Source organism: Zosterops lateralis (genome assembly GCF_965231275.1).
Source record: "Zosterops lateralis genome assembly, chromosome: 1".
Lineage (NCBI taxonomy): Eukaryota > Metazoa > Chordata > Aves > Passeriformes > Zosteropidae > Zosterops > Zosterops lateralis.
The window spans coordinates 24,594,736-24,607,562 of NC_139762.1; the positions used below are offsets into that span (position 1 = coordinate 24,594,736).

General features: G+C 37.7%; 1 protein-coding gene across 3 annotated transcripts in view; it reads right to left on the reverse strand.

The window, feature by feature from the left end:
- Window positions 1–3,230: 3,230 nt before the first annotated feature.
- Window positions 3,231–12,827, reverse strand: part of PEX1 (peroxisomal biogenesis factor 1) — a gene marked incomplete at its 5' end in the record, with an annotated part of 29,821 nt that continues 20,224 nt past the window's right edge. For 2 of the 3 annotated variants that reach the window (XM_083879631.1, XM_083879630.1), the window contains 7 exons: window positions 3,232–6,618; window positions 7,302–7,432; window positions 7,776–7,973; window positions 9,464–9,694; window positions 11,242–11,418; window positions 12,333–12,436; window positions 12,515–12,657. In XM_083879631.1, coding sequence (XP_083735757.1) covers window positions 6,534–6,618; window positions 7,302–7,432; window positions 7,776–7,973; window positions 9,464–9,694; window positions 11,242–11,418; window positions 12,333–12,436; window positions 12,515–12,657 — 1,069 coding nt within the window. In that variant the 3' untranslated portion in view covers window positions 3,232–6,533. Of the gene's footprint in view, window positions 6,619–7,301; window positions 7,433–7,775; window positions 7,974–9,463; window positions 9,695–11,241; window positions 11,419–12,332; window positions 12,437–12,514; window positions 12,658–12,827 lie in introns of all 3 variants that reach the window. The other variant, XM_083879629.1, reaches the window with a different exon arrangement.

Below are 12,827 nucleotides of genomic sequence, written 5' to 3' on the forward strand. Positions count from 1 at the left end.
AAAAGCAGTTTAAAGTACAGAGAAGAAAGTGGAAAAAAATTGAATGTGACAAGCAATACTGTCCCTGGTTATGCAGTCCCAATCAGAATAGATTCACTGATCATGCTAAGTGTTTTGAACAAATGAAGTTTCCTAAACCCTGGAAAAATTACACTTGGATTTTTTTTGCTTGTTGACATTTTCTTAGCTGTAACTGAGAAGAAACCTCTACAAAATCCCATTATACATGTTTCTTTAGTTATCTGAGTAGGTTGCTAGAGTAGCATAGTCTCTCTTCTCAGGGTCAGAACAGTATCTTGTTTACAACACTTTGAATTCCATTAAAATCTACAGAGAAATAAACTTGGTCTTAAAAAACAAGAACTGTTCTTCATAAAGTACATTCAGAGAGTTTCTCTGCATTTTGTTACAGTGCCTAAATTATAAAATCAGCTCTTGTTGCCATAGTTGGACCCACCTGGGTCACAAGACTGAAAAGCTGCAGAGATGAAACTGTACAAGTACTTCAATGCTGAGAACATACGCTGCTTGCAAAATAATAAGGAAAGCATGAGAATCTGAGATCAGTGTTATTGATACCTGCTTTTTAGTTTCTGTAATGCGGCTTTTAATTTTTCAGCTGTTAACTGGAATGGGTGACTTTCTTCATTAGTCACCTACAGAAAAAAAAATATCAGCAAGAATAAAAAGATTGAATTTTCAAAGAGGGAACTAATGTTACACAATTTATGTGGCAAATACATCTTGCAGTGCTTGAGGGGAAACATTTGCAAACCAAATTTACTTGTAGTATGACAGACTGAGAGCTGACAAATGTCAGTGCAGAACAGTGCCTGCACAGAATGAGTGCAATCCTACACATCTTATGACACCCCCCTGGTACCACTCTGCAGTCTGAGAAAATGATGGGCTGTCTCAAAAAGCACTGTACAGGTCCCATCTCTTCCCTTGGCCTCGGGTTGCAATGTCAGGGTTTTTTTATTGTTTTCTGTAAATCTCAGTTAATATATGTAAATGGTTCTAGTTCCATCTCACTGAAGAAGGGCCTGTGAAGGGGCTGTATTCCACCCTGTAGCCTTTTCTGGAATTCATATCACCATAGTGGGGAGCTGGAATAAGATACCTTCTTAAAACCACTAGGAAATGGAATTCATATTTCTCATAAGCATTTCTCCCTCCTCCAGCTGCTCAGGAAAGAAGGAGTCCCCTGGGAAGGCTCTGCAGTGGCTCCCAACCATGGCCCCTTTGGACAGATCCACTCTTCCTTGTGCTCCATGGCACAGGGGCCCCACATCCCTTATGGACAGAGAGGAACAACCCCGTGTGTCTCATGCCACCCCAGCACCCTGCCTGCTCCCCACTGCAAGAGTTCTGCTTTAGACCCACTGTCCTCACCAAGACATGGCTCAGTCAGCAGGACCTGCAGGGCTGGACAGCTGCTGGGGAAGGACAAAGTGATCCAATCACCTTAACATAGGAAGAAGGACTGGGGTCAGTGTAGAGGCAGATGCTGATATGACGGAAGCCAGGATCTTTTTCTCTCCAGGATCTGTAGAAAAAACAAGTTTCAATATGCTGCCTTCAAGTGGGTTTTTTCCTACCTCTATGTTTTAAATCTGTCTTTAATGAAGGACATTTTGATCTTTTAAAAGTACAAAAAAATGTCTCTTAGACATTTAGAAAATGAGCAAGTTTTTATCTACTGAAAAAAAATGGCCATTAGAAAATGGGATAGGACTTAGTTCTTGGCAAACACTAAAACCGTAAACCACCAAATAGCTCCTGTTGTAGCCTTTAAGTATCTAAACAAGTCTAAACTAGTTATAAAAAATTACTTCAGCCGTGCTTTGGCAATATACAAGCATTATGTTAAAGTAATACATATTATTAAGAAATAATTTTATTATTTTCTGAAACTTGGCAATAATTAAGGAAGTGGAGATTAGCACTGAATCTGTAACTAGTTCATCTGAAGGACCCAGTTACCTTCCCAACAGAAAACAGGCATAAAACCATGTGACGGTTTTAATTCTCCTGGTGCTAATGTGGAATTATATAACTTGGCATTGACAGCATTTTGTGGGTGGTTCCAAACATTTTGGTTTTTATTCTTTGCTTTTTATTCTACAAAGCTGCTGATCTCTGGAAATAAGGGAAATTGCCCAACCCGTGCATGACCTTAGTAATTTTTGATGTACCAAAATCCGGTGTTAGTGTCCACACTGGGTCTCCACAAGCTCCATACTGTGCTATAGCTGTGCCTACATAGGGTAGTAATCATTCCTGCAGAATCCTAAGGGCTGGTTTTGTGTAAACAGTAAAGAAAGATGTAAACATCTTTCTGCACCCAAGAGTTCCACACTGACTTTGTCCCTGAGATATCAGTCTTCACTAAGTCATTCAACTAATATTAAAGACTTTTGGAGGCTGGTGTGGGACAGCACTGCTGAGAGATGCAAAATCTGCCCTGGTTACCCAATAGCAGCTGACATGATTCTTCTGCTGTAGGACATAACAGGAAGGCCATGTACATGGAAGTCTTGCAAAAGCTCTGCCACTGTTAAGAGGACAGAGAGGATTGATTTTTCCCTTCTTTTCTGTTAATCTGAGTTACACTTGTGACCTGAATGCCAGCAAACTGATTCAGCATTTCTGCTACTGCTTGAGCATCTGAAAGTGTTTAATCCTAGACCTCTTTGCTGCATCACTGCAACAACAGGCTAAATCTTAAGGCACAGTGAAATGGAAATCTGTCGACTAAGACACATTGTTACTGTCTGGGCTATTTTAGAAATAGGAAAACTCAAGCAATTGAACCTTAAAGCCAACTGCTGTAAATGGGTCATTCCCAAATGATGCCTGTGAGAGAGAAGTGAATCCTTACCTGTCAACTGACATTGACAAACTGTAATCCAGTCTCCCAACTTCTTCCTATAGGATTAACTCTGAAAATATCTGCTGAACTCATGCAAGAAACTCTGTTCTGCTTCTGGTCTCTTCAAAGCTCCTCCACAGCTTATGGATTTATGATTGTTATCTTAACTTCTTGGAAAGTAGGCTTCACTCCTACCCTACTGCAAGAGCTTAGGAGCTATTAAATAATAAACAAGGAGTCAGATCCTCATGCAATGATATAGCATGCATGGATTTTACTGTTTTCACAATAACTAGGAGTTACTGAATAAATTAGGCAAGAAGTCAAATTATATTAGTGAGATTAAAAAGTCAATTGTATCTTTTAATAGTTTTTATATATATGTATATACATGCACAGTTAATTTGCATATAATAGCCTGTGAAAAAATCATGTTAATACAATACTTTTGTTTTGAAATTTTATTTTAAAATATTTGTTTGTGTTAAGGCTGGGGAAATTGGCTATGCTTCCTTAATGCCACAAGATGGAGAAACTCCCTGTATGACATTAAATGCACACGTTGGTCCACACAAAATTTAGACTTGTTTGCTGAACTAAAAGCTGAAGCACATTTCAAACCTAATATAAATGATAAAATTCATATGTTTTAATCAGGCTGTTAACTGTCATGCTTAAAATATTGTCAAGCAGAGTTTTAGCTGGTGACATCTATGAAACATAAGGCTAAGTAATTTAAGCATCCATACATGTTGCTTATCTTTTGAGTTAATTTCAAATGGGTTAAGAAATCTTTTCCATTTTTCTTTGAAAATGGAACAAAGTTTGATTCCTTAAGAAATTAGACAATCAGTGACCTTGTGAAATTTTAACTATACACCAGAAATACTGTTTTTGAAAGAAAAAATGCAATTTGTGGCAGAATACCATTAAAAGGACCCAACATACTGGATGGGATTTAATGTGCCCCAATGCCCCCAGTTCTTGAAAAAGCAAGTCTGTAAGATTTTCACCATTAAGAATTACCAGATTCCCTCATCATTCAGACATATAAGCCTTTCAGTAGAGTTAATTGCACCAATTAAACCAGGATTTGACAGAATTGACCTGCTACCTCATATCTTTCCAGTCAAAACTCAGTCCAGAATGGCAGATCACTTTCAAAACAGGTACATTTTTCCAAAGCATGGACTGAAGAAAATACCAGCTAACCAGCTGAAAGAAGATAGCTTCAAACATAAAATCCACTTTAAGAAAAATTACTGAATAGTAGTGGAACCCAAGTTGCTATTAACAAATTTAAAGAACCCCTTTACACACTGGAAACACGGTTACTCTTTACATCATTTATGTTTAACACTTGTTTTTTCAGAAGTCCCTCTACTATGGGGGAAAGATTAGTAGGCAGTGGAGGACAGATCAGTGACAGCTGACAATGTTGGTGACAACAGAAATGAAAGAAAAAAGCTACCCCAGGTTATCAAACCTTTGTAGGGGCTGTAATATACACCCAGAAAAACAGACATCATTATCCCTTAAGAGAGGTAGGAGTGACAGGAGAACTAGTGGGGAGGCACAGGATCTGTTCATCTCTAGGTTGCTGCTTCACAGAGCTTGTTTAGTTCTTTGACTTGATGGAGACTAGAAAACAGGTTCAAACATGACACACATTGCTTGTCTGCCTGTGCTATCATCATGAGCCACTGCAGCTAAATCCCACTGCCCTACAAAATGTGAAACAAATGCCACCAGTCTCTTTTCTCTTGGAGTGCCTCTCCCTCCCAGGCCCGGTGCAAGTGTCTCCACAGACCGGCTGATCCTCACTGCACAACAGTTGAATAGAAGGGATTATCCTCCTCTGAGCTACAGGCTTAATGCTCCTTGTACATCAGACTTATAACAGGTATTAGCTTGGCTTCTTTACATTATCTACTATCTTCCAAGGTGAGATGTCAATGTAACTCAGAATGTAACAAAGCTCACCTTACAGCAGGTAGTTATTCAGTGACCTCCTTCTTGGATCACATGAACCTGCCCTCAGCATCATCCAGGTTAGGTATACAGGGGGATGTCTGAACTAACACTGAGCTCCTGCACTGGTGAAATTCCTTGCATAAAGGAAGGAGGAAAAACAGAGATTTGGAATCTAGGCTTCCTGGGTTTTAAGAACATTTTCCATGACAGTGTAGTACGTAATTTTGGTTGAGAACTGGTAAGACTTTGGCATACAGCAAATCTGCCTTTTAAACTCTGCAATATAATACATGGCACTGAAGTATGGTATTCCAATTAAATGACTCCCAGTGTGAGCACAGTACAATAATCTATGGAATTGTCTTTGGTACCATCACAATTAGCTTGCGACTGGTCCTTTCAGATTTAAGTATCAGTGCATTATGAGATTATCAGTACTAGGAAGGTTAAATAATTTCCATTTCTAATGAATTTTGTACAACCATTACCCGGACCTCAACTGAAGAACAGATGCTGCTGCTAATTTTGGCTTATCTGGATGCTTTTGTAACATATGAAGATTTCTTTACCAAGCAAAGAAGATGTAATAAACCTCAGTGTTATTTAAACAATTTTGACAAGGACAGAGCTGGAAGACCATCTTCTTACAGAGGCTCTGGGAGCAGAAGAGAACCTTTGACTGAAAAATCTTTAAGCCAGTAGGTGAAAGAGTAAGTGAAGACTCCTATTGGTACCTGAGAAACTGCAGGAACTAATCAATGGAATTAACTGGACTGAAGTTTCAAATGCAATTATTTGAACTGATGGTAATACAGTATTTCCTTGGCTTACAGACGAAAACTATTTTGAAGGGGAAGCAAAATGCTGTGAAAGGGTGGAACAGACTCATGGGAAAAATCTCTAGTTTTCTTTCCTGCCTCCTCCTTCCTTCCCTCTCCTTGTGTTAAGACCTGGTTATCTATGTGTCACTTAAGGAACACAGCTCTTTAACAATCTCCATGGAAGACAATAGTTGCAAATAATTTCAAGATATAACATTAGAAAGCTTCCAAGCATCCGAAATATTTTTAGCAGTCTCTGGAAAGAAAAGGTAGGGATAAGAAGGTGCAGTTGTTGTGAAATGCAGTCTGGTATTCTTCTGATTAAGAAACAGTGGCAGAAAACAAGATGCAAGTATCTTGGTCTGGTTTTTCCTGCTATAGCTGGAAAAATACATTCTGGAAGTATTAGTCTAGTTGTCTGCCAATATACATATGAAATACCATCCTCCTCTAAGCCCTCCAAAGGCCATTAGAGAATGGCTTTATAGAATATTTAAAAAGCATATCCCCCATTAGTATTACAGTCTATTTGAACAGATTCTATTTGTTATGAGGGAGTAAGCAGGGACAGGAAATCATTGTTAGATTTTGACAAGTAAACTGATAAAAACCGAAATGTAAAAGTTTATATGATAAACAACTGGACAGAATATAACCAATGTTCTCTCAAAAAATTTAATATCAATCTAAAGGAGGACAATTTTCTTCAAAATAAAATGTGACATAATTTTACAGCATGAAAGTTTAAAAGAAACTTATCTTCAACTGCTGCATTAATAAATCTGTACGAATATAAATAATCTGATTTAATCACATCTGTCATTTCCAGTTACAGTTCAGCAATTACAAGCAAATACAAGATATTAAGCTAGAGTAATTTTTTGTCCTGGTCTGAATGTTGCACCAATCTGTACTTTCCTCTTCTTGGGATTCTGAAAATTATCATACCTGGGAACAAAAAAAAAAAAGACATTAGTGATTTCTTATGAAATGTGATTTTTGTGTCTTCCTCTTCAGATGCATATTAATGCACCACAAACTCCAGATGTTTAAGTAAATGTTTATGGAAATGAAGAGTGCCTGTCTCCTCAGAGCTGGGGACCTGGAAAAGTTGTCACCCACAGACCTAACTCAGAGAGCTCTCTGCCCTGCTTCCTTTGTTTTCCTCCCAGCTTTTTGATCTCCAAGTCCAAGAAGACACATTCTCCTTTTCAGTATGTTTATACTTCTACAGATTATTGCCTTTCCCAAACACAGCAGCTACAAAGACCACTAAGACCACTACAGAGGGCCAAACTCTAGCAATTTGAAAATACAAGGAGCTACTGCTAAGTGGAAGCAGGAAGGACCTGGAAGGATCAAAGAGCCTCTTTGTACTGTTATGGCTCATAACATAATACCAGAGGGTTCTGGTCTGTTATTTCTAGGTCCTACATAAATAAGACAATTGTTAAAATAGTTTCCCTTTCCCACTATGTAACTTAAAATTTCTTTAAAAACTGCTGTCAAAAGCTATCAGCTATCTGCTGCCAGTTCCCACATTTATTTAAAACTATTGTGTTTCTGATGTACAAGGAATGTTGTAAGATCACACCTCCATTGAATTAAAAATTACAGAAACAATTACTTACAGTTCAGTAAAATGCTTCCAGTCCTCCTGACTAATGGATGGTCTCATAGCCTGCAGAGCAGTCATCAGATGAGACTGGGTAATAGTTAAAGTGGTCTTGGGAAGCACTGACTGATTGAGGGTGCTGTCCTCCTTGAAAAGAGCCATGAACAGACAATGAAACATTTCTACAGAAACAGAGTGCCATCAGTATCATTAACTATGGAGCCTCCCCATTACATGTACAGATAAATGCATTAAAAATACAGTCACAACTTTCCCCCCTCCATATCAATAAATGACAGAAATAACTGTTGTTTTAAATGAATGCTAACATCTGGCTTATTCTCCTCAAACTAAGTATCACTTATTTTTGCTATTTTTGTTACACAGTATTTAATATTACTGCAGAAATTATTTACTGAAATACCAAGAAGTGTGGAAAAAAAAAACAGAGAAGTGTTAAGACTACATAATTTTTTAAAAAGTGCCTTACTCCATTCTTGCTTCTGTAATTGGCCTTGCTAGCATTGATTTCTGTCCTCAGGTGCTCTGCTTGTTGCTCCTGGTTCTCCAGGGAGCCTTCTTGAGAAGCTGCTCTAAGCATTGCAGGTTGTGAGGATGCAACATCTCTCTGAGTGATGCTGGTAAAGTCATAAGTTATGGAGTTTGGACCGGACAAACACAAAGAGCTCTAAATTGATCACAAGAGGAAATACATTAATTCATTATAGATCCAAAGAAGCAACTCCATCATTAGGAATTAGCCCACAATTCAATATAAGCTTGTCTCCACTGGCAAAAAGAGTACTTTCTCATTAAAATATATTACATATGTAATTTTTTGAACAGAATGATTTAAGTTAATATGCCAAAGTGTTTGGGCAAAAGGCCAAGTTTGAAAATTGAGTGTTTCATGTCTGGAAAATATTTAAGTATTTTTGTAATGGCCCATCAAAAAAAGAATAAAGGTCTGCTAAGTCCATTGCTTTAATTACTTAAGAAAATCAGTGGTTCTGAAATCTGGACAAGTTTATGCAGTTAGCTTTGGAATTTAAATATTCATCACCTCCAAATTCTCTGTGCACTTGGTAAGTAAGCACCTTTCCAATTCAGCAACTTTAAGACATCAAATTCTTTGTCCTTGTAGAATCCTTGCTGAAGAATTTTCACAGTCAAAGGAAAACTAAGTCTTTAAAGTTACATTAATTGAATACTATCACCCATAATGCAAGATAAAATATACCAAAGCACCTTAGCAGTCAGTAGTTACTTCTCTAATGTCAGTTATTTTTGCTTTAAGAATCAATGCAAGACAGTTTTGGAAACAAGAGTCAAAGAACTTTGATTACTACTTGTAGTAACAACAGATTGAAATTCATTTGAAAATGAGTTTCCCATGGGTCATACACAAACTGAAAATCATGTCTTCACTACAAGGAGCTCAGAGGGAGCATACCCTGTTCTGCTGACCTGCCTGCCAAGAGAGATGAGCTGATCACTGTGCATGTGCTGGGCAGCCAACTTGCACATCCCTACCTGCAAACTGGCCAGAGAACATGCTGCTCTCTGTGCTACATGATGCAACATCAGGAATTCTGCTTCTTAAAGGCAATGATGGAAGTTAAGGTTTAGTTCAATGTGATATATTCTAAAATAAGCAAGTTCTTTTTCACAATTCCATGGTCTGATTATTCTATTAATGCACATTTTACTGGGAACTGAAGACGGTTCATTGATTCTTGAGACTGTAACTTAATTCTTGAAAGCTGGCTTGTCACTCTTTTGTAATAAAACTAAGTTAAAGAAAAAAACAACAAACAAACCAATGACCAAAAAGTTGAGAACTGTTTTACTGTTAAGCTTTGGAAGGGAACAAACCATTTGACCAGAGAGTAAAATCTAATATGAATGCAATTTGCTTAATTATAAGGTATTCAGCAGTATTCTGGGATTTTGATTTTAAACTCTGCAAGGTTTCAGAGAAGTCCATACTGTATTTTCTCAGATCACGTCCCTCCATCCCCTCCCTCACTGTGGACTACTAAGTGTAATCTGAAGACAGTCTGAAGGTCAAAGCAGACATAATTGTATTTATAAACCGAACCAGGCAAATGGTATGCCTTTTTCTGCTTCTCAACTAAAAATATTCAGGAAATTCAAAACATTAAGTTAGTAATTTACCAGTTCTGAAGGAGTTCCATTTCCCAGCTCTGATTCATAAGAACTTCCAAAATAAAGACGATACATGTTGGACCTTGGATCTTCAGGAAGCAAGTCAGACATGTCTAAGGAAATAAGAGAGTGCTCTAGCCCTGCTTCTCCATCTATTGCTGAATCATCTGAGCCACTGCTGTGGTTTAGAAAAACCATGGAAGAGAGACTAAAGTCACTATCAGAACTAGATGCAAAATCCTGTAACAAAGAACAGAATATTACAAGAGTTAACTCATAACAAGTTACAAGTGGAAACACATGAAAAGATTTGATATACAGTGCAAATGAGAATATCAATTTACATTTGATTCTAGTAGTAATCTGTTTTTCTCTAGGACTATATTTCTAAATATTTTGCTAAGAAAATCTAATACCTTTAAGAACTTTATGTCTTCATGCTAGAAAAATAGTTTCAGGAGATAATTTTAAGGTTTTATTGTTTCCACTGCCTCACACTCTCAGTAAGAGCAAGTATTGGGAAACTTCATGTACATATTGTGTTGTACCACTTCTGTCTCAACCTTACCCGCCAAGCAAATTAGTATGTTGTGTAAAATGCTTTAGGAGGCTGAAGTGGGTCTACTTTTGTAGTGTCTAACCACTGTACTCATTTTCAGTCATAGCCAGCACACTTTAAATGCTGATATGGAAATCAGAATTGCTGCTTTAGACTGGTGTCTGCAAATCTCTTTGACTGTACACCTCTATCAGTCAAAACTTCCTGAGCACACCCTACCAAGCATATGGATATTATTTGTAAATTATATATATGTACCACTGAAGTTCTAATATTTTCTTCCTACACAACAATGGACTGCCTTGTGCTCTCTCTGGGGTGTGTACACACCACTGCTTCAGACAACAATATCTTTCTATGAGAGATAATCATGAGGTATCAACTACTTATTTACTGATGCTACAAGTGAAGGGAGTGTTAGGGAAGACATGGTGGAGATCCCTCTCAATACTAAGAGTCACATCCTCAGAGCCCAATTCCTATGTAACAGCTGGGGCGAAATGAATTCAAGAGGGTCTCCTTAATCTTCCACCCCTGACCCAACCCCTCCCTTGGCCACTGAGTAATGGAAGCCATGCCTGCTCCTTTCCAGCTAGAACCAGAGGACAGGCATTAAAAATGCGAAGAGAGGTGATTGAACAGAGGCTAAAAGAGGAAGGATCTGTCAGTCACATGAGGGGTACAAACCAAGGGTGGAATCCCGTACTTTGGAAGTTCAAGTACTAGCTGGTTCCTGGAAGACGAGGCAGAGCTGGCAATTTCAGATATTGCCATCCTCTTGCCACTTCTCTCCTGACCTCAGTCAAACCCAATCTGCTGGAACAACTCCCCAAAACCCACCAATTTCTCATTTCCTCCATCCTCCAAAATGTTCCATCTCAAAACTGAATTTGCTATCTGCTCCTAAGAAATTCAGTGTGGGATCCCTCCAGTCAATCTGTTAGTTGTTCCTCACAACTGTGATAAACACATTTGGGCTTACATATATCTATTTAACAATAAATACCCATCATTAAACAAGAAAAATCTTGTGTTTAAGAAGTATTTAAACCAATTCATTACATTATTCTAGCATTTTTCTGCAAACATTTTAAATTGTTAGTTCTCTGTATAAAAATATAAAAACCCCATAATTTTGCTAAAAAGCCCCATTGATACAATTAACTCTTTCACACATATTAACATAAAAATAAACAGGACAGACTTCCTTTACATCAGTTTTATTTACCTGTGTTAAACCTAAATTTAAATTAGTATGGATTGCCTCTAATTGGGCATTGTATAATAAAGCTTTTAGGTCAGCCCCTGTGAACTGTTCCGTTTCTGCTGCTAAATCCTGAAAGTCCACATCATTTGCCAAGGACAGGGAATGACTGAGAGCTTTTAAGATTTCATAGCGTGAGTTCTGGAAAACAGGAAAACAAAAAAAGTCAGTAAAGCAACCTCTTATTTTCCTTGTCCTGACTGCTGGATGGTGCTTTGGCCCTGTCATCAGCCACTTTCTCTCTGAGGGAGGATCTTTTTTCAAGAAGATATTGCCCTAACCAAATGCAGTATACAGAGAATGTATTTCTCTAATACAACAAGTCAGTATCTGGGATTTTTATATATGAAATACATAAAAATATGAAGGTGAGCAGGTGAGCTCTGCTTTTCATTTGTCCTTTTGTAAAGAAAAGTATGATGAAAGTGAAATGCTTCTGTTCACCAGAATGATCTTACTCTAAAACAGAACTTTAAAATAAAGAAAAAAAAGAAAAGAAAAAAAAAAAGAAAAAAAAAAGAAGAGTATATCTATGCTCTTAAGGCACAGGATCATCATACGTGTTTCGGAATGAAACGATGTGGTGTTTGATAAACGTGAACTAATCTGAAAATAAGCAGCACTAATGTTTTCTCATGAAATAGGGAATCAGGGACACACATTGTACCACAAAAGACTGGCTATGGTTAAAACAAATGGCAAATCCACTGGACTCATACTTCAAAGAAAGATGGAGAACATTATGCCCACTATACTGCATCAAATTTCTTTCTGCAGATTAGTTCCCTGGTTTTTAATCTTTTTTTTAAATCACCTAGATCCACAAGAAATTACTTGATCCAGAAGACTCTGGTAGACAGCCTTTTCTTTCCACAGTTTTATGTGAACACATAGACATTAAAATTAGTGAATTTATCCTGTTGTAAAACTGGAGCTGGGAAATCAACTCCACTTTTTCCAAGTTTGAAATGCCACTGCATATAAAGAAAAGGAGAATAAACCCATTAGTCTGATTTTTTCCCTTGCCTCTCGTGTGAAATTATTTGTTTCCTCACCTGGTCAGGAGGTGGACAGTACAGGCATTTATCCAGTCGACCTGGCCTTAACAAAGCTGGGTCAATCAAATCTGGGCGACTGGTAGCAGCTAGCACATAAACTCCTTAGGAAAGTGCAGAAAAATACCATTAATATATGCTAAACTTTTTCATAATAAAGGAGCACACAGGTGAATTGGTACCTTGCAGGCCTTCCACACCATCTAACTGAGTCAACAGCTGGTTAACCACCCGGTCGGTGACTCCTGTGTTGTCGTGACCTCGACGAGGAGCAACAGAATCAAACTCATCAAAGAAAACAATACAAGGCTTAGCTGCCTGAGCTCTAAAAAGGAAAAAAAAGCAACACTTATTTTTCTGTTCAAGTTTCATTCACAGAATTGCTTAAAAATACTGAAAGTAATTTGGTTTTGCTTCAGAGAACAGTTGTATTTAATGACAGAATAGAAAATCTGCTTTCTGTAGAATTTAAGAGGTTCTGAAAACTGGACTGCA